The following is a 20,712-nucleotide window of genomic DNA, read 5'->3' as shown; positions in this document are numbered from 1 at the left end:
GCTAACACATCTACACAGTAATGCTTAGTAAATGTATGAGGCGTAAACCAAGTAGCTGCCTTACAAATCTCTGTCATTGGTATATTACCAAGAAAAGCCATTGTGGTGCCTTTTTTCCTAATGGAATGTGCCCTTAGAGTAATATGTAATTCTCTTTTTGCTTTTATGTAACAGGTTTGTATGCATTTGACTATACATCTGGCAAATCCTTGTTTGGATACAGGGTTACCTGTATGTGTTTTTTGGAAAGCTACGAACAATTGTTTTGTTCTGTCAATATAATACATTAGCGCTCTTTTTATGTCTAAAGTATGTAATGCTCTTTCTGCTACGGAGTCTGGCTGTGGGAAGAAGACTGGGAGTTCAACCATTTGGTTTAGATGAAACAGAGATATGACCTTTGGTAAGAATTGTGGATTTGTACGGAGAACCACGTAATGTTTATGTATTTGTATAAAGGGTTCTTGAATAGTAAACGCCTGTATTTCGCTAACTATTGTTAGTGAAGTGATGGCTATTAGACAGGCTACTTTCCAAGTTAAAAATTGGATTTGACAAGAATGCATAGGTTCAAATGGTGGGCCCATGAGTCGTGTTAATGCAATATTAAGGTTCCACGAAGGCACTGGTGGTGTTCTTGGGGGTATTTTTCTTTTTACTCCTTCCATAAAGGCTTTGATAACCGGGATTCTAAAAAGCGATTTTGTATGTTTAATCTGCAGATAAGCAGATATTGCAGTGATATGTATTTTAATGGAAGAGAAGGCTAGATTGGACTTTTGTAGATGTAGTAAATAACTTACAATGTTTTGTGTGGAGGCGTCTAGTGGCGTAGTATGATTAGCCTGGCAGTAACACACAAATCTTTTCCATTTGTTAGAGTAACAATGTCTGGTTGTGGGTTTCCTAGCTTGTTTAATGACCTCCATACATTCTTTAGAAAGGTTTAAATATCCAAATTCTAAGACTTCAGGAGCCAGATTGCTAGGTTGAGTGATGCTGGATTCGGGTGTCTGATCTGTTGATTGTGTTGTGTTAACAGATCTGGTTTGTTCTGTAGTTTGATGTGAGGTACCACGGATAGGTCCAACAGTGTGGTGTACCACGGTTGGGGAGCCCACGTTGGTACTATAAGTATTAGTTTGAGTCTGTTTTGACTCAGTTTGTTGACCAGATAAGGAATGAGCGGGAAAGGGGGAAAAGCATAAGCAAATATCCCTGACCAGCTGATCCATAGAGCACTGCCCTTGGACTGAGGGTGTGGATACCTGGACGCGAAGTTTTGGCATTTTGCGTTTTCTTTTGTTGCAAATAGATCTATGTGTGGTGTCCTCCAGCGGTCGAAGTGATCCTGTAGAATCTATGGATGTATTTCCCATTCGTGAGTTTGCTGTTGCTCTCGACTGAGATTGTCAGCTAACTGATTTTGAATGCCTGGTATGCATTGTGCTATCAGGCAAATGTTGTTGTGAATTGCCCAATGCCAATTTTTTTGTTCTAAGAGACACAGCTGTGACAAGTGTGTCCCCTCGTTTGTTTAGATAATACATTGTTGTCATATTGTCTGTCTTGACAAGGAAGTGTTTGTGGGCTAGAAGTGGCTGAAACACTTTTAAATGCTAGAAATACCGCTAGCAGTTCCAAGTGATTTATGTGAAGTAGTTTTTGTTGATTGTCCCATTGACCTTGTATGCTGTGATAGTTGAGGTGTGCTCCCCACCCAACCATGGAGGCGTCTGTTGTGATAATGTCGTGAGGCAGTGGGTCTTGAAAAGGCCGCCCTTTGTTTACATTTATAGGGTTCCACCATTGAAGCGAAGAGTGTGTTTGGCGGTCTATCAACACTAGATCTTGTAGTTGACCCTGTGCCTGCGTCCATGGTTTTGCTAGGCACTGATGTAAGGGCCGCATGTGTAGTCTTGCGTCTAGGACAATAGCTATGCATGAGGACATCATGCCTAGTAGTTTCATCACAAACCTTACCGTGTATTGTTGGTTTGGTTGCATGCTTGATCTTACATTTTGGAACGACTGAACTCTTTGTGGACTTGGAGTGGCAATTGCTCTTTGAGTGTTGAGTATTGCTCCCAAGTATTGTTGTATTTGGGATGGTTGTAGATGTGATTTTTGGTAATTTATAGAAAACCCTAGTTTGTGTAGAGTATCTATGACGTGTTGCGTGTGAAATTGGCATTGTTGCTGAGTGTTGGCTTTTATTAGCCAATCGTCCAAATATGGGAATACGTGCATGTGCTGTCTCCTTATATGAGCTGCTACTACGGCTAGGCACTTTGTAAATACTCTGGGGGCTGTTGTTATTCCGAACGGTAGCACTTTGAATTGATAATGTTTGCCTTGTATTACAAACCTGAGGTATCTTCTGTGAGACGGATGGATGGGTATGTGAAAATACGCATCCTTGAGATCCAGTGTTGTCATGTATTCCCCTTTTTTTAATAAGGGAACTACGTCCTGAAGTGTTACCATGTGGAAATGATCTGATTTGATGAAGAGATTCAGTGTTCTGAGATCTAAGATAGGCCTTCATGTTTTGTCCTTTTTTGGAATAAGGAAATACAGGGAGTAAACGCCTGTTCCTTTCTGTTGATATGGTACTAGCTCTATGACTTGTTTTTATAGCAGTGCTTGGACCTCTATATGTAATAGGTCTAAGTGTTGTGGAGACAATCTGTGCGGTTTTGGAGGAACATCTAGAGGGAATGTTGTGAATTCTATGCAATAAACATGTTGGATAATTGATAGGACCCACGTGTCTGTGGTAATGTGTGTCCAATTGTGGTAGTATTTGGTTAGCCTCCCCCCACTGGTAACAAGTGTTGGGGTAGTGTGACACTGAAGTCCCTGTTTGCTAGGGCTTGGTTTGGCGGGCTGGAATTTCCCTCTTCCTCTTGGGAATTGTCCTCTATAGGAACCATGAAACCCCCCTCTTTGGTATTGTGACTGGTAGTTGGGTTTGGTTTGGGAGGTGGATGGTTCAGATGTCTGTTGTCGAACCCCCCCCCCCCTAAACTGTGGTTTCCTAAATGTGCCTCTGTACTGTGGGGAGTAGAGCACGCCCATGTCTTTGGCCGTGTCTGTGTCTTTTTTCCATCTTCTCGATCGCGGTATCCACCTCCGGTCCAAACAACTGATGTTGGTTAACGGTATATTTACCGCCTGTTGAATTTCTGGTTTAAATCCAGAACTTTGCAGCCATGCATGCCTTCGAATCTTCACAGCCGTGTTGAAAGTCCGTGCTGCTGTATCTGCAGAGTCTAATGCAGACCGTATTTGATTATTCGATATGGCCTGTCCCTCTTCAACTACTTGCTGGGCACATTTTTGGTGTTCCTTGGGCAAATGCTGGATGATGTCTTGCATTTTGTCCCTGTGTGCCCTGTCGTAGCGTGCAAGTAGGGCTTGCGAATTTGCAATTCGCCATTGATTGGCTGCTTGTGATGCCACTCTTTTGCCCGTCAAACTTTCAACTCTCTTAATCAGGTGGTGGGGCATCCCCTGATGATTGTGAGTTCGCCCTTTTTCTAGCAGCCCCCACTACCACTGAGTCTGGAGGGAGCTGTTGCGTTATAAACACTGGGTCTGACGGGGGCGGTTTATATTTCTTTTCAACCCTCGGCATGATAGCTCTCCCCTTTACAGGCTCTTGGAAGACCTGTTGTGCGTGCTTGAGCATGCCCGGTAGCATTGGCAGGCTTTGATAGGATGCGTGAGTGGATGCCAGAGTGTTGAAAAGGAAGTCATCTTCCACTGGTTCCGAGTGCATTGTTACGTGTGGAACGTAGCTGCCCTGGCTAGTACTTGCGTATATGCTGTACTGTCCTCTGGTGGTGAAAGCTTGGTTGGGCTGTTGTCCAGTATAGGTGGATCTTACAGATCCCAGGCATCCGCATCATCTTGTGTCATCCCAGTATGTGTGGGTGACTGAATTATCGGTGTACCCACTAGTGACAGGTGTGGTGATTGCAGTGGGGATGGTTGTGGTGAGACCTGTGGTGGTGGTGACTTGTCTCTAACCACCTTGGCTTTCGGTTGCAAATCTGTTTCTTGAAAGGCTAATTTTCTTTTCAAATTGAGAGGAGGGATGGTCTGTATCTTCCCTGTATCCTTCTGGATTTGTAACCTTTGTTGCGTTTGGTCAGGATCTTCTACATCCAGATCTTGCTCAAATCTGTGCCTTTCTTTGAGCTGCATAGAAAGCCCTTGCTCCTCAATGTATGATGAGCGTTTCGGCTCCAAAGCCGTTTTTTTTGGTACCGAAATTCCTAATGTAATTGTCTTTTTCGGTTCCGAGGAGCTTTTTCGAGGCTTGCTTGACTCGACAACTCAATGCCAAATTGTTTCGGTGCCGGAATATCGACCGGAGTCAGAAGTCTTCGGCAAATCTTTGGCCTTTTTCGGTGCCAATGTTATTTGGTCACCTTCCTTTCTGTGGGTTGAGCCATGGCCTGCTGGCGATGAGGTCCCCGTGGCCTTGAATTTTTTGGTGGGATGGGGCAGGTTTACTCACAGTTTGTTGCACCGTCGAGGGTCGTTCACGGTCGGATTCATCCGAGTCCGTTTCTTGGATGGAAATTCTCTCTTCCTCTCAACGCCGAGATCTTGTTTCGGCTTTGACGCCATTTGTAGTCTTCTTGCACGTCGATCTCTCAAGGTTTTCTTCGATCGAAACACTCTGCAAGCTTCACAAGTATCCTCTCTGTGTTCGGGCGACAAACACAGGTTACAGACCCGGTACTGGTCTGTATAACGATACTTAGCGTGACACTTAGGACAGAAACGGAAGGGGGTCCTGTCCATTAGTCTTGGACGACGGGTGTGGTCGGGCCGACCAGGCCTTGACGAAGAGCGGAAGCCCCGAAGGGCCGCCGAAGCGGTCTTGATGTCGGTGCCGATACACTAAATCTAAACCGGTACGGAACGTGAACAATACCTACGAATTTTCGATACTTAGCTAACTTTCCCGATTCGAAATACGGAGCTAAGAGGAACACATCAGAACCCGATGGCGGAAAGAAAACGATTTAAGATGGAGTCGACTCCCATGTGCAATGGAGCCAAAAGGGAGGAGTCACTCGGTCCCGTGACTCGATCAAGTGACAAACAAAATGGTGGCCCCAATTTTCCTGGCAGGTTGCAGGCTCGCCAATCAGGGCCTTGCTTTTCACCTGGATGCGTGGATCCCTCGTGAGAGGATCTGCTTCTCTAGATTTCTATACTTTTTTTCCTTTAAAAACACTAAAACTACTAAAGAGTTTACAACAAATTACAAAAAGGGCTATTTCTAGACCACAATCTAGCTCTCTGCCAAATGTGGTGTAACTCCGTTCAGCGGTTCAGGCTGTTACCATGTCTAAAAATTAGAAACTCCCCATAGACATTGCATGGGGTAAAGTGTTTGGGTACCCCACTTTTTCTCACCCGCACTTAACAAATCACCCTGTAAAATTCCATACAGCAGCTGAACTAAATTCTGTACTAGTTTTTAAAATTTTGTAAAAATTCATCGGTGTCAAAGTTATTAGCAAAACAAAAAACGCTTTATCTATGGGAAAAGTAAGTCCTAACCGATAGCTTAGCTACCTACTGGCTATAGTGCAGTAGGAAAAAAATATATAATAATAATTAAAAAAAAAATATATATATATATATGTGGAAAATGTCACTTACCCAGTGTACATCCGTTTGTGGCATGTTCCGCTGCAGATTCACATGCTATGCATAGTCTGCCATCTAGTATTAGGCTCGGAGTGTTACAAGTTGTTTTTCTTCGAAGAAGTGTCTTCGAGTCACGGGATCGAGTGACTCCTCCTCTTCGGCTCCATTGCGCATGGGCATCGACTCTATGTTAGACTGTTTTCCCGCAGAGGGTAAAGTAGGAGTGATAGAGTATACAGAAAAGAGATGTTCATGCAAATGGAATATTAATATAAATATACATACATATGTACAAATGAATGTTGAACTTAAATGGCTACAGGCTCCCGGGGAGGGTGCTTGTGAATCTGCAGTGGAACATGCCACGAACAGATGTACACTGGGTAAGTGACATTTTCCGTTCAATGGCATATGTATCTGCAGATACACATGCTATGCATAGACTACAAAGCAGTTTTACTCCCATAAAAGCGGTGGTTAGCCTGTAGGAGTTGAAGTTGTTTGAAATAGTGTTCTTAGTACAGCTGAACTACTGTGGCTTGCTGTGTTGCTAACACGTCTACACAGTAATGCTTGGTAGATGTATGCGGTGCTGACCAAGTGGCTGCTTTACAAATTTCGGCCATTGGTATATTTCCCAAGAAAGCCATTGTAGCCCTTTTTTCCGTGTGGAATGTGCCTTAGGTGTAACTAAGAGCTGCCTTTTAGCTTTAAGGTAACATGCTTGGATGCATTTTACTACCCATCTTGCTAAACCTTATTTTGAAATAGGGTTACCAGTATATGATTTTTGGAACGCCACGAATAACTGTTTGGTTTTCCTAAATGATTTTGTTTTATCTATGTAATACACTAAGGCTCTTTTAATATCTAATGTATGCAGGGCTCTTTCTGCTACAGAGTCTGGCCGTGGGAAGAAGACTGGTAGTTCCACTGTTTGATATGAAACGGTGATATAACTTTTGGGAGAAATTTTGGGTTTGTTCAAAGAACAACTTTATGTTTGTGTACTTGTATGAACGGTTCTTGAATTGTGAAAGCTTGGATTTCACTAACTCTTCTTAATGAAGTAATTGCGACTAGGAAGGCAACTTTCCATGTTAGGTACTGAATTGGGCAAGAATGCATGGGTTCAAATGGTGGACCCATAAGTCGTGTGAGTACTACCTTTAGATTCCACAAAGGTACTTGAGGGTTCTAGGTGGAATGATGCGTTTTAATCCTTCCATGAAGGCTTTGATAACAGGAACTCTAAATAAAGATCTGTGTTGTTTATTTTGCAAATACTCAGAGATTGCACTGAGATGTATTTTTATGGATGAAAAAGCTATGTTTGCTTTTTGCAAATGAAGCAAATAACATATAATGTCTTGTATTGATGCTGAAAGAGGGGTAATTTGTTTAGATTGACAGTAATACACAAATCATTTCCATTTGTTTGCATAGCAGTGCCTGGTAGTGGGTTTCCTTGCTTGTTTAATTACTTCCATACATTCAGTTGGCAGTCGTAGATACCCAAACTCTATGACTTCAGGAACCAAATCGCTAGATTGAGTATGTTGGGATTTGGATGCCTGATCAGTTGTTTGTTTTGTGTTAACAGATCTGGTCTGTTTGGGAGTTTGGTATGTGGTACTACTGACAGGTCTAATAGTGTTGTGTACCAGGGTTGACGTGCTCACGTTGGTTATATCAGTATAAGTCAGAGTTTGTTGTGACGTAGTTTGTTGACTAGAAATGGAATGAGCGAGAGAGGGGGGAAAAGCGTAAGCAACTATCCCTGACCAATTCATCCATAGAGCATTGCCCTTGGATAGGGGATGTGGGTACCTGGATGCAAAGTTTTGTCATTTTGCGTTTTTGCTGGTGGCGAATAGATCTATGTCTGGTGTTCCCCAGTGGTGGAAGTATAGATGAAGCACTTGAGGATGAATCTCCCACTCGTGTTTTTGTTGATGATCTCGGCTGAGAACATCTGCTAATTGGTTGTGTATCCCTGGTATGTACTGTGCTACCAGGTGAATGTTGTTGTGGATTGCCCATTGCCAAATCTTTTGGGCTAGGAGGGAGAGTTGGTATGAGTGGGTCCCTCCTTGCTTGTTTAGGTAATACATTGTTGTTATATTGTCTGTTTTGATAAGGATGTTCTTGTGAGTGAGAAGAGGCTGAAAAGCTTTGAGTGCTAGGAATGCAAATAGCAATACTAGGTGATTTATGTGTAACTGCTTGAGTTTGGCGTCCCATTGTCCTTGAATCTGGTGATTGTTGATGTGCGCCCCCCAGCCAATCATTGATGCATCTGTTGTAAGTAAGGTCTGAGGCACGGGGTCTTGAAATGGCCACCCTTTGTTTTGGTTTGTGGCATTCTACCACTGAAGTGATATGCATGTCACTCAACACTAGATCGTGAAGTTGACCCTTTGCCTGTGACCATTACTGTGAAAGGCACTGTTGTTAAGGCTGCATGTTTAGTCTTGCATCTGGGACAATGGCGATACAGGATGCCATTATGCCCAACAGTTTCATGACAAATTTGACAGTGTGCTGTTGGGCTGGCTGTATTTGTGACAATATATTGCAAAATGCTTGTATTCTTTGTGGACTTGGGCTTGCAAGTGCTGTTTGGGTATTTAGTGTGGCCCCTAAAAACTGTTGAATTTGAGCAGGTTGTAGGTGTGATTTTCGGTTGTTTATGGAGAACCTAGGTTGTGTAGGGTTTGTATTACATAATGCGTATGTTTTTGACACTGTGTATGACTGCTGAATTTTATTAGCCAATCGTTGAGATATGGGAAGACATGAATGTGTTGCCGTCTTAGGTAGGCTGCAACTACCGCCAGGCATTTTGTGAATACTCTGGGAGCTGTTGTTATTCCGAAGGGTAACACCTTGAACTGATAATGCGTTCCCTGAATTACAAACCTGAGATATTTTTTGTGTGCTGGATGGATGGGTATGTGAAAATACGCATCTTTGAGGTCTAATGTTGCCATGAAATCGTGCTGTTGAAGTAGTGGGACAACATCCTGTAGTGTTACCATGTGAAAGTGTTCTGAAAGGATGTAAAGATTGAGGGTTCCGAGGTCTAATATTGGCCTTAAGGTTCCGTCCTTTTTGGGAATGAGGGAATACAGTGAGTAAACTCCGGTTCCTAGTTGATTTTGTGGCACTGGCTCTATTGTTTGTTTGAGTAATAGAGATTTTACTTCCTCTTGCAACAGGGCGATATTTTGTGTGGTTTTGGTGGGATATTTGGTGGAGTTTGTGCCAATTCTATGTAATAGCCATTGCGGATGATTGATAATACCCAGTTGTCTGTTGTGATGGGTAGCCAATTGGTATGGAACCTTTACAGTTTTCCCCCCACAGGTGAGGTGTGAGATGGGAAGGGATGGATTAAGTCACTGCTTTGGCTGTTGTGAGGCTTGCTTTGTTGACTGATATTTTCCCCTGCCTCTGGGGTACTGGCCTCTGTAAGTGCTTTTGAACCCACCTCTTTGATATCGAGGTTGGTAGGTGGACTTTGTTTGTGAGGTGGATGCCTCAGCTGTTTGGGTTCTAAATCCACCTCTATATTGGGGCTTACGAAAGGATCCCCTGTATTGCGTTGTATACAAAGCACCCATGGCTTTAGCTGTGTCTGAATCTTTTTTCATTTTTTGAATAGTCGGGTCAACCTCAGGGCCAAAAAGCTGTTTTTGGTTAAACGGCATATTGAGGACCGTCTGTGAATTTCAGGCTTAAATCCTGAAGACCTAAGCCATGCTTGTCTTCGTATGGTGACAGCAGTGTTGATTGTTTTAGCTGCGGTGTCTGCAGAGTCTAGGGCAGACCAGATCTGATTGTTTGTGATAGCCTGCCCTTCCTCAACTATTTGTTGCACCCTTTTTTGTTGGTCTTTGGGGAGATGTTGTATTATATCTTTTATCTCATCCCAGTGGGCTGTATCATATCTAGCCAACAATGCCTGGGAGTTGGCTATCCTCCACTGGTTGGCTGTCTGAGATGCCACGCTTTTGCCCGCAGCATCAAACCTTTTGCTCTCCTTGTCTGGTGGGGGTGCATCCCCTGATGACTGCAAGTTTGCTCTTTTCCTAGCTGCGCTTACCACTACAGAGTCCGGAGGCAATTGTTGTGTGATAAAGGCAGTATCAGAGGGTGGTGGCTTATGCTATTTCTCCACTCTAGGAGTAATTATTCCTGGAATATTTGATCAGCATGCTTTAACATGCCTGGGAGCATGGGAAGCGACTGATAGGTGGTATGTGTAGAGGAGAGTGTGTTAAAAAGGAAGCCATCCTCTTAACAGCTAAGTGTGCATGGCGACATTGTGATAGGATGCCGCCCTAGCTATGACCTGAGTATATCCTCTGGTGGTGATGGCTTAGAGGGATAGCAGTCTGGGTTGTTATCTGGAATGGGATCTGGATCATAAAAATCCCATGGATCCACATTGTCGTGCTGTGAATCAAATGAATGTACAGGAGATTGCACAGGTGTGTGGCTAGTAGGGGGAGAGACAAGCAAATGAGGAGAGTGAGGAGGAGACTGAGGAGGAGAAAATTGAGGAGGAGGAGGAGGTTTCTCTTTAGATTTTTGCTCTTTAGCTGGTGGCTGATCAGTGTCCAATTCTTCTTGAAAGGCTAATTTCCTAATAGGCTTTAGAGGAGGTGCTGTTATAATTCTGCCAGTGTCCTTGTGGATGCGAATCCTGGCTTGCCTTTCATCTATAGCCTCCATTTGTGAATGTTCCTCAGTGATTTTATGGCTTTTTTGAGTGCTTGCGAAAGTCCATGTTCCTCCGTATAAATTGGCCTTTTCGGCTCCAAAGCTGTTTTTTTCAGTATCGAAAGGCTGGGAGTGGATGATGGCCTCGGCTCCGAAAACAATTTTCGAGGTTTCGACTCGAAGGATCGATGTTTGGTAGTCTCAGAGACAGAGCTTCGGCTCGAGTCCAAAGGCTTAGGTGGCGTGGCCTTTTTCGGTGCCGAACTTGTTAGTTGGTCACCGAAGGTCTTCTTACGGGTCGAGCCATGGCCTTCAGGCAGTGGCGTTCCCAAGGTCTTATGTTTGGGCTTGGCTGGGAGAGGGGCAGGCGTACTCAAGTGCTGTCCTGCTGTGACCAGTCTGTCCTCCTCGGACTCCTGTTCGGAGTCGGACCCTCGGACAGAGACTGCCGTGTGCATGATCTCCCCCTCCTCAATGTCGAGACATTCGGTACTCTTGGACGCCATCTTGAGTCTCCGTGCTCTTCTGTCTCAGAGCGTTTTCTTCGAACTGAAGGATCTGCAGGCCTCGCAATTCTCTTCCCAATGGTCTGGGGCAAGACAGAGATTACAGACGAGATGTAGGTCTGTGTAGGGAAATTTTGCGTGGTACAGAGGACAAAAGCGGAATGGGGTCCGGTCCATGAGGCTTTCCACGCGGTCGGCCCGACCAAGCCCGAGTTGGGGGCGGGAGCCCCCAAGGACGAGTAAAGATGTTTGACCCAACGGTACCGAAGTGTCGATGGAAGATGGTACGCGATCGAAACAATACCGATGAGAATTCAAGAGTTTTAGAACTTTTCCGACTTGATCTATCGGAGCAAAAAGAAACACGTCCGAATCCGATAGCGGAAAGAAAACAATCTAACATGGAGTCGATGCCCATGCGCAATGGAGCCGAAGTGGAGGAGTCACTCGATCCTGTGACTCGAAAACACTTCTTCGAAGAAAAACAACTTGTAACACTCCGAGCCCAACACTAGATGGCAGACTATGCATAGCATGTGTATCTGCAGCTACACATGCCATCAAATATATATATATATATATGGAAAATGTCACTTATCAGTGTACATCTGTTCATGTAGCAGTAGTGCTGCAGACTCACATGCTCATGCTGTGCATATCTCGCCATCTAGTGTTGGGCTCAGAGAATTACAAGTTGTTTTTCTTTGAAGAAGTTTTTTTTTTTGAGTCACAGGATCGAGTGACTCCTCCTCTTGGTGATAGAGTGCATGGGCATTAAATCTTTGTTAGATTGTTTTCTCGCAGGAAGGTGAAGTAAGGAGTGAAGAATTGTGTATGTACAACTATATATTTAGAAAGTAAAGAAGATGTCCTTGCAATGTATATACGTATTTACATAATTAAGTAATTAAGTAATGCAACGACTACAGGGTCCCGGGGAGGAGGGAGGGCGCATGTGAATCTGCAGCACTACATGCCACTAACAGATGTACACTGGTGATAACATTTTCTGTTCAATTACATGTGTAGCTGCAGATACACATGCTGTGCATAGACAAAAAAGCAGTTCTCCCCCCAAGTAAGCGATGGTTAGCCCGTAGGAGTTGAAGTAGTTTGAAATAGTGTTTTTAGCACTGCTTAGCCAACATTGGCTTGTAGTCTAGATAACACATCCACACAGTAATGTTTAGTGAATGTGTGTGGTCTGGGCCATGTGGCTGCCTTGTATATATCTGCCATTGGTATATTTCCTAAAAATGCCATAGAGGCACCCTTTTTTCTAGTGGAATTTGCTTTTGGAGTTCCTAATAGCTGCCTTTTTGCATGTTTGAATACATTTTACAATCCATCTAGCTAATCCTTGTTTTCAAATTGGATTACCTTTATGAGGTTGTTGAAAAGTAACAGAAAGTTGTTTAGTTTTCCTAAAGTCCTAGCAACCTTCCATGTTAGAAATTGAATAACTTAGAGTGCATGGGTTCGAATGGAGCACCCATAAGTCTTGTGAGCACAATATTAAGATTCCATGCAGGAGCTGGTGGAACTCTAGGTGGAATAATGCGTTTAAACCCTTCCATAAATACCTTTATAACAGGAACACTAAACAGAGAGGTATGCTCTTTGTTTTGTAGGTAGGCTGATAATTTTAATAGAGAAATAGTCAAGATTTGCTTTTTGTAAATAAAGCAAGTAACACACAATATCCTGAACTGATGCTTTTAGTGGATCGATATTTTTGGGTTGACAGTAGTATACAAAACCTTTCCATTTATTTGTCTAGCACTGTCTGGTTGCTGGTTTACATGCTTGTTTTAGAATGTCCATACATTCTAATGGAAGCTGTAGGTATCCAAATTCCATGACCTCAGGAGCCAAATGGGCAAGATGAGCACACTGGGATTGGGATGCCTGATTTGACCCTTGTTCTGAGTTAACAGGTCTGGTCTGTTTGGAAGCATCTGCTGTGGTACTACTGACAGATCTAGCAGTGTTGTGTACCAGTGTTGACATGCCCACATGGGAGCTATGAGTATCATGGTGAGGGAAGTGTGACACATTTTGCTGATAAGAAATGGAATTAACAGGGGGGGGGGGAGCGTAAGCAAATATCCCGGAACAGTTGATCCGTAGACCACTGCCCTTGGACTGAGGGTGTGGGTATCTGGATGCAAAGTTTTGGCATTTTGTGTTTTCGCTTGTTGCGAAGAGGTCTATGTTTGGTGTTCCCCACATTTGAAAGTAATATTGAATTACATGTCTCCCATTTGTGTATTTGCGGCTGCGTACTGCTTAGAAGGTCCGCTAGCTGGTTGTGTATCCTTCGGATGTATTCCGCTAGCAGATAAATGTGATTATGAATTGCCCATTTCCATATTGTTTGAGCTAGAAGGGACAATTGGGACGAGTGTCCCCCACCTGTTTTGTTTCATATAATACGTTGTTGTCATGTTGACTGTTCTTATTAAGACTATTTTGTGTATGATCTGTGGTTGAAATGCCTTGATGGCTAAGAACAACGCTAATAATCCCAAGCAGTTTATGTGATAAATTTGTTGGATTGAATCCCATTCCCCTTGTATCGTTAGATTGTAGAGATGGGCTCCCCAACCGGTCATTGACGCATCTGTGATTATGGTCTGTGGCACAGGGTCTTGAAATGGTCACTCCTTTGCTAAGTGGTTGTGATTCCACCATTACAGAGATCTGTAAGTTTAGCGGTCTAACACTAGATCCTGTAGCTGACCCTGTGCCTGAGACCACTGCTGCGAGAGACACTGTTGCAGTGGTCTCATGTTTAGATGTGCATTTGGTACTACTGCTATGCATGGTGCCATCATTCCCAATAGTTTCATGACAAATCTTACTGTGTAGGTTTGATTGGTCCTCATTCGGGATATGAGGGAGTGAAAGGTTTGTATCCGTTGTGGATTTGGGTAGGCTAATGCTGATTGAGTATTCAGAATTGTGCTTAGATAAGGTTGAATTTGTGCTGGATGAAGATGAGATTGCTGGTAACTGATTGTGAACCCTAATGTGTGTAGGGTATCTATTGTGTAGTGTGTGTTGTTGGCATTTTAGAATGGTGCTGGATTTAATTAACCAATCGTCTAGATAAGGGAAGACATGTATGTGTTGTCGTCTGAGGTATGCTGCTACTACAGCTAGGCATTTTGTGAACACTCCTGGTGCTGTTGTTACCCCAAAGGGTAGTACCTTGAATTGGAAGTGATTGCCTGTGATTACGAACCTTAGACACTTGCAGTTAGCGGGGTGTATGGGAATGTGGAAGTAAGCATCTTTTAGATCGAACGCTGTCATGTGATCTTGTTTTTGTAGTAAGGGAATTACATCATGTAGAGTGACCATGTGAAAATGTTCTGACAGGATATATACATTTAAAGACCTGACATCGAGAATGGGTCTCAGACTACCATCCTTCTTTGGTATAAGGATGTATAGGGAGTAAACTCCTGTTCCTTGCTGTGAGATGGGAACTATTTCTATTGCCTCTTTGAGTAATAGAGATTGTACCTCTTGTTTTAGTAGAATAGAATGTTCTGGAGAAAGTCTGTGAGAACGAGGTGGAATATTTGGTGGAGCGGAGATGAGCTCTAGGCAATAACCATTGCGGATAATTGAGAGTACTCATTGATCTGTGCTGATGTTTTGCCAGTGAGGATGGAATTGTTGCAGTCTTTCTCCCAAAGGAGGCATTTGGGATTGTGGGATGTTTGGGAAGTCATTGTTTAGTGGGTGTGGAAGCACCTTTTGAGGCTGCAAATTTACCTCTGGCTCTGAAATTTCGTCCTTTGTCAGAGCCTCTGAATGACCCCCATGGGTAATACTGCTGTCCTTGCTTTGAATGGGAGGTGGAAGCCTCTACAGTTTGGGTTTTAAAACCTCACCTAAATTGTGGTTTCCGAAAGGAACCCTGGAATGGTGTGGTATAAAAGGCTCCCATGGCTTTTGCTGTGTCAGAGTCTTTCTTGAGTTTTTCTATGGTTGTGTCCACCTCAGGTCCGAAAAGTTGCTGTTTGTTAAACGGCATATTCTGGACCACCTGTTATATCTCTGGTTTAAAATCTGAGGACCTCAACCATGCATGTCGTCTAATCGTGATGCTGGTATTAATCCCTCTAGCTGCAGGGTCAGCTGCATCTAGAGCAGACCTAATTTGGTTATTTGTTATGGCCTGACCTTTTTCCACAATTTACTGTGCCCGCTTTTGGTGTTCTTTGGGTAGGTATTGCAAGAATTCTTACTTCTCGTCCCAATGTGCCCTGTCATACCTTGCTAAGAGGGGCTGGGAATTGGCAACATGCCATTGACTGGCCGCTTGTGTTGCTACTCCTTTCCCCCAGCATAAAATTTACAGCTTTCTTTGTCAGGGGGTGGGGTATCCCCAGAAGATTGACTATTGGCGTGCTTCCAGGCTTCACTGACCCACAACAGAATCTGGTGGTAATTGTTGTGTGATGTAAATATGCCCTGTTGGTGCAGGCTTATACTTTTTGTCAATCCTCTGTGTCAGAACCCTAGCTTTAACTGGTTCTTCCAATATTTCTTCTGCATGCTTAAGCATACCAGGAAGCATTGGTAAACACTGGTATTGCTTATGAGATGAGGATAAGGTATTAATAAGGAAATCCTCCTCTAAAGGTTCTGCATGCATGTGTACTCCATGGTATGCAGCTGCCCTGGATATAACGTGGTTATATGATGTACTATCCTCTGGTGGAGATGGCCTGGTATGATAGAGATCCGGATAGTTAGATGGGATTGGATCCGAATCATACATGTCCCATTTGTCTACAGTGTAACTGGTATCACCCCTTTCTTGAGAGAAGTGTGAGAGTGTGATGCTGAAGGTGGTGGTGGAGTGAGAGGTTGTGGTGAAAAAGAAAGTTGTGGTGAATGTGGTGGAGAAAGCTCAAGAGGTTTTGGTTTTTCGTTCTGCTTGTAAATTTTTGCAGGTGTTGGGCAGTATCACGAGTCTCCTGAAATGCTAACTTTCTTTTAGTCTGTGGAGGCGGAGAAGTAATACTTTTTCCAATCTCTTTCTGGATTTGGATTCTTCCTTGTTTGCTGTCCATAAGCTCTAAAATACGTTGAATGTCCGATTCCTCCATTTGATGTTCAGAGGTGTGTTTTGTGCCCTTAGAGGAATGTTCAGCAAATGTTTTGGGCACCTGTTTTATTCGAGCCGAAAGCCCTGTCTCCTATGTATACATTGTCTTTTTTGGCTCTTAAGTGAGGCCAAGATGTTTTGGGTCCGAAGCTGGTAGGTGAGGTTTCGGCTCCGAAGCTGAGCGTACTCTTTTCAGATCCAATGATGTTGGGTATCGACTCGGTTCGGAGGTTGAGGCTTGTATTTTTCAGCTCGACCCAGACACCGAAACAGGCGGGGTAACCTGCTGATAGAGTGTTTTGCCCTTTTCAGCACCAAACCCAAGCGTCAGTCGACAATTCATTTTTTTCAGCTTGGAACCATGGCTTGACAGTATTGATGCACCCAAGGCCTTGCCTGATTTTTTTAAATGCTGGTGTTGGGGAGGTGTATTCATGTACTCCGCCGCTTCTTTTGGCTGGCTGTCATCATCTGAATCCTGCTCAGAGTCGGAGTCTGGGATTGAAACTGCCGTTTGTCCCGGCTCCTCTTCGAGGATGTCAGTGGTGGACTCTGTATGTTTGGACGTCCTCTCCAGTCTTGATGCCCTTCGATCGCTTAACGTTTTCTTCTATCAAAAAGACTGACACACCTCACAGTTTTCATCTCGATGTTCCGGAGAAAGACAGAGATTACAGACCAAGTGCTAGTCCGTGTAAGGAAATGTTGTGCGGTACTGAGGACAGAATCGGAAAGGGGTCCAATCCATTAAGCTATGATGCAGTAGGGCCAACCTGGTCCAAAGTTGCGCGAGCGCCCGAAAGGGTGTTTCCTTGATCCCGACGGTACTATTGCATCAAGTGCAGATGAAACTGCGTTCGAAAAAATACCAACAATATGAGAAAAGTTTGAGAAAATAGAGAATTTTCTAACCAAAAGTCCCGGCGTGAGCGGGATCACGTCCGAATCCGGCAGTGGAAAGAAAACAATCTAACAAAGGAGTCGATGCCCATGCGCATTATCACCAAGAGGAGGAGTCACTCGATCCCGTGACTTGAAAAAAGACTTCTTGAAAGAAAATCAACTTGTAAGTCCCCGAGCCCAACACTAGATGGCGAGATATGCACAGAATGTGTATTTGCAGCTACAATGCCATCAAACACACATATATATATATGTGTATTTATTTATTCACCGAAAAAAAAACAAAGGGTACAGGGATGTTTTAGCTAGGTTCACATTTTACGCACACAAACCCATAGAAATTCAGAAGTTATAGTTATACTTGTGTTAAGAAACTATAACTCTGAGCCTATAGTTATTCTACGGCATAAGTTCTAGTTTCTTCAGATAAGTATAACTACAAGTATGACTAGAACTGCTGAATTTCTATGGTTTTGTATGCGTAAAACGTGAACTTAACTATAACATCCCTGTAACCTTTGATTTATTCAGTACATTTCTATGTTTTTGTAACATAAAATAGTATCTATTTACTGTACATTAATACAACCAGGCCCCGCGCATACACTGAAGCCCACGCAGCACCCGGCCTTTGGCCATGCGCTGCAGGGGTTTGGTGTTTAAGTGGGTGTATATTTTTTCCCCACTGGGTTTTAGATCCGCTGATCAATCATGAATTTACACTGGGGGGACGGTCATGCGTGAACTCTGTGGATCTGCGGATCAGGCAAAAAAAGTGCAATTTTTTTGCACATCAGGGTCATGATATCTCCTATCTGTGTTTTTTACACAACATTATTGCCCTTCCCCAGGCCCTGTGACAAAGGAAATGGTGACTGCAACTTTGTCAGGTTACAGCCAGAAATTCAGGGCCTTGCTTCATTTCGGGATTTGTGAATCCCCCACGGGTGGATCTGCATCCCTAGATATCTATATTTCTTTTTACGTTATTAACTCAAAAACTACATAACAAATTTACACCACATCACAAAAAGTGTGCTTTTGGGACCAAGATCTACCTTTCTGCCAAATTTGGTGTTATTCCGTTTAGCGGTTCGGACTGTAGTCGTGTTCAAAATCCCCATTGGGAAATTCCATTGGAAAAACATGTTTTGGGGCACCCCCATTTTCCTCTGCCCCAGGTTGACAAATCACCCCAAAACTTTACATACAGCAGCTGAAGTAATTAGCATACAAGTTTTTACAATTTCATCAAGATTCATCAAAGGATGCCAAAGTTATTGGCAAAACAAACGCTGTGCCAAAGGGAATTAGCCAAACACTAGATGGCGATATATGCACAGCATGTGTATCTGCAGCTACACATGCCATTGAACATATATATATATATATATTCATATTCACTGGAAAAACACAAATGTTACATGGATGTTATAGTTAGGTTCTACATTTACTCATACATAACTGTAGAAATTCAGCAGTAATAGTTAGCTGAGCTAACTAACTTGCGCTTCCCTAATGCAGTGCGTATGACCTCACATATTACATCACTCATGATATGGTCAGTGACATCACTGATGACATCATCCACATAGTCATACATCCACTCATTTGCTGATACAAACTCTCGTATACCCACACACACAAATCCAACAGTTATTCAGATATGCATAAAACTAGTGATATACAGACATTCATTCAGTCAAACAGCCACTGACACAACCACTTACACACTAAGTGAGGTATTCACAGACTCACACACCCATTGACACACCCACTCATACTCAAGCAGCCCATTAATAGATCACTATTCTAGTGACACATCCAGTTATCAGCTGTAAAAACACTGACACACCAAAACACACTCACCCATACAGTCACTGAATCATTATTACAGTCACTTACACACGCAATCACTTAACTATATACCTATTCACACACCAGCTCACTCACATGAACAGGCACTTACATATCCACTCACTCACCCATACAGCCATTCACACAGCCACCCTCTGATCAACACAAGTTCTCACACATCCACTCACTATCCTACTTAAAAGATAGAAACTGACTCACCCACTCAATTTACGATACAGCTACTCATACACCCACTGAGTCACGCACACAGTCACTGACACAGCCACTGAGTATGTAACAAAGTTTTCTCAGAGTAAAAAGAAAAGACTTTGCAATGGATTTTGAGGCATAATGGCAAAATAAACAGTAACACTCAACATGAATCTAAGGGGAGAAAAGGATAAAAAAGCATAACCCCATGACAATTTACCTATTAAAAAATGTAAATGTATTTGTACCCACATCTTTGGGAAGCAAGGGAAATCAAAGATTGGCGAGAAGTTGTGAAACACTATAGAAGAATCTTGATAACTTTGCTTGTTAACACAGAATTATTATTAGCAGTGATTACAGTAACTTTCAAATAATTCAGCAGCCCAAGGTAACTTGGATTTCTTGTTAATGCACACAATAGTTTGCAGTGGCTCTACAATTCACTATTTCTTTTAGACTATTCACAAATAATTTTAAATTATAAAAACTAAAACTGAAATAAGAACATGTTCACTAGCATATAAGCTGAAGCACAAGGTATATATGTATAAATGAACAGAAAACTACTTTTAGCCATCAAATTACTTTCTGGGTTTTTATTATAAACACTTGGTACATTCGACTTACCGAGGATGAGCCCAACATTGACTTTGGGGACCGTATTATGCCAGCTATGGAGTGGCGAAGAGTATCAAACTTTGAAACACGTTCCTTCTTATCCTAACCAGGAAAAACATAAATCACAGTTATATCAGTAAGGAAAGGGGCCAGCTGAAATAACAGAATGAGCTGATAACTTTGAACAAGTGATTTTTTTGTGTATGTCAAATATAAGATAGTTTGATCTGTTTAATTCACCCACTGTATTTTTTTAACACTTCTTCTTGCAAAATCACATTTACACCCCTACAAAAAACAAATCAAAGTTCAGATCAACGCTAAACAAAAGAATGCTTGACATAAAAGAATTCAGGAAGGCTATGGGTGGATATTTCAACCTCCTATGAGATAATATTTTTAAAAGGATATTTTTGTTCAAGTACAGGTCTAGCAGATGCTACAAATAGATAAAGAATCTCTGCAACCTAAAGAAACTAAAAAATATCTGGAGACTATGCAACCTTACAGAAAGGGAATTTACTTTTTATTAACAACTACACAATACACTCTGAAGAATAGACCAATTTGGCGAACAACATACTCACCCCTAATTGCTCTAACCCTAAAATAGTTGCGATTCTCTCATCATGCCTGCACAACAACAGGTGTCAGAATCTCCAACTACTCGAAAGGGAAAAATTCTTAGAGAATAAATGACGAGATTCTAAATGATAAGACAGCTGCAGCACAAATAACAAAAAACATTTCCAACTTTTTCTAAGAGACCACATCCCTGAATCTATTCCTTGACACTTAAGGAATGCCATAAAAGCCATGGTCAAAGGAGATATGATCCGATTTATGTTCAATACGATACGAATATAAACAAAAAATAGAGAGCTAAATGAACTTGAGAATGCCAACTACTATAAAGCAACCCTAAAAAATACCATAGAAAAATTAAAGAATCTCAAATATAATTACAACAAAATTATTAGATAGAGAGCTAACCATAAAAGCAAAATAAGGTGCAAATTTTGTAAAGCTCGGAAAAATCTAGCAGGATAGCTCAAAGCCCAACAAAATAAAGTAATTTATTCA

General features: G+C 42.5%; 1 protein-coding gene across 1 annotated transcript in view; it reads right to left on the bottom strand.

Moving 5' to 3' along the window:
- The window catches only part of FER (FER tyrosine kinase), a 772,263-nt gene that overhangs the window by 496,780 nt on the left and 254,771 nt on the right, over positions 1–20,712 (bottom strand). The window contains exon 10 of the mRNA XM_069226363.1: positions 19,639–19,731. Within this exon, the coding sequence (XP_069082464.1) occupies positions 19,639–19,731 (93 nt within the window). The remainder of the gene's footprint in view (positions 1–19,638; positions 19,732–20,712) is intronic.

Source organism: Pleurodeles waltl, chromosome 1_1 (assembly GCF_031143425.1).
Source record: "Pleurodeles waltl isolate 20211129_DDA chromosome 1_1, aPleWal1.hap1.20221129, whole genome shotgun sequence".
Lineage (NCBI taxonomy): Eukaryota > Metazoa > Chordata > Amphibia > Caudata > Salamandridae > Pleurodeles > Pleurodeles waltl.
Note: the sequence above shows the minus strand (reverse complement) of the source record. Positions and strands in the feature narration are given on the sequence as shown.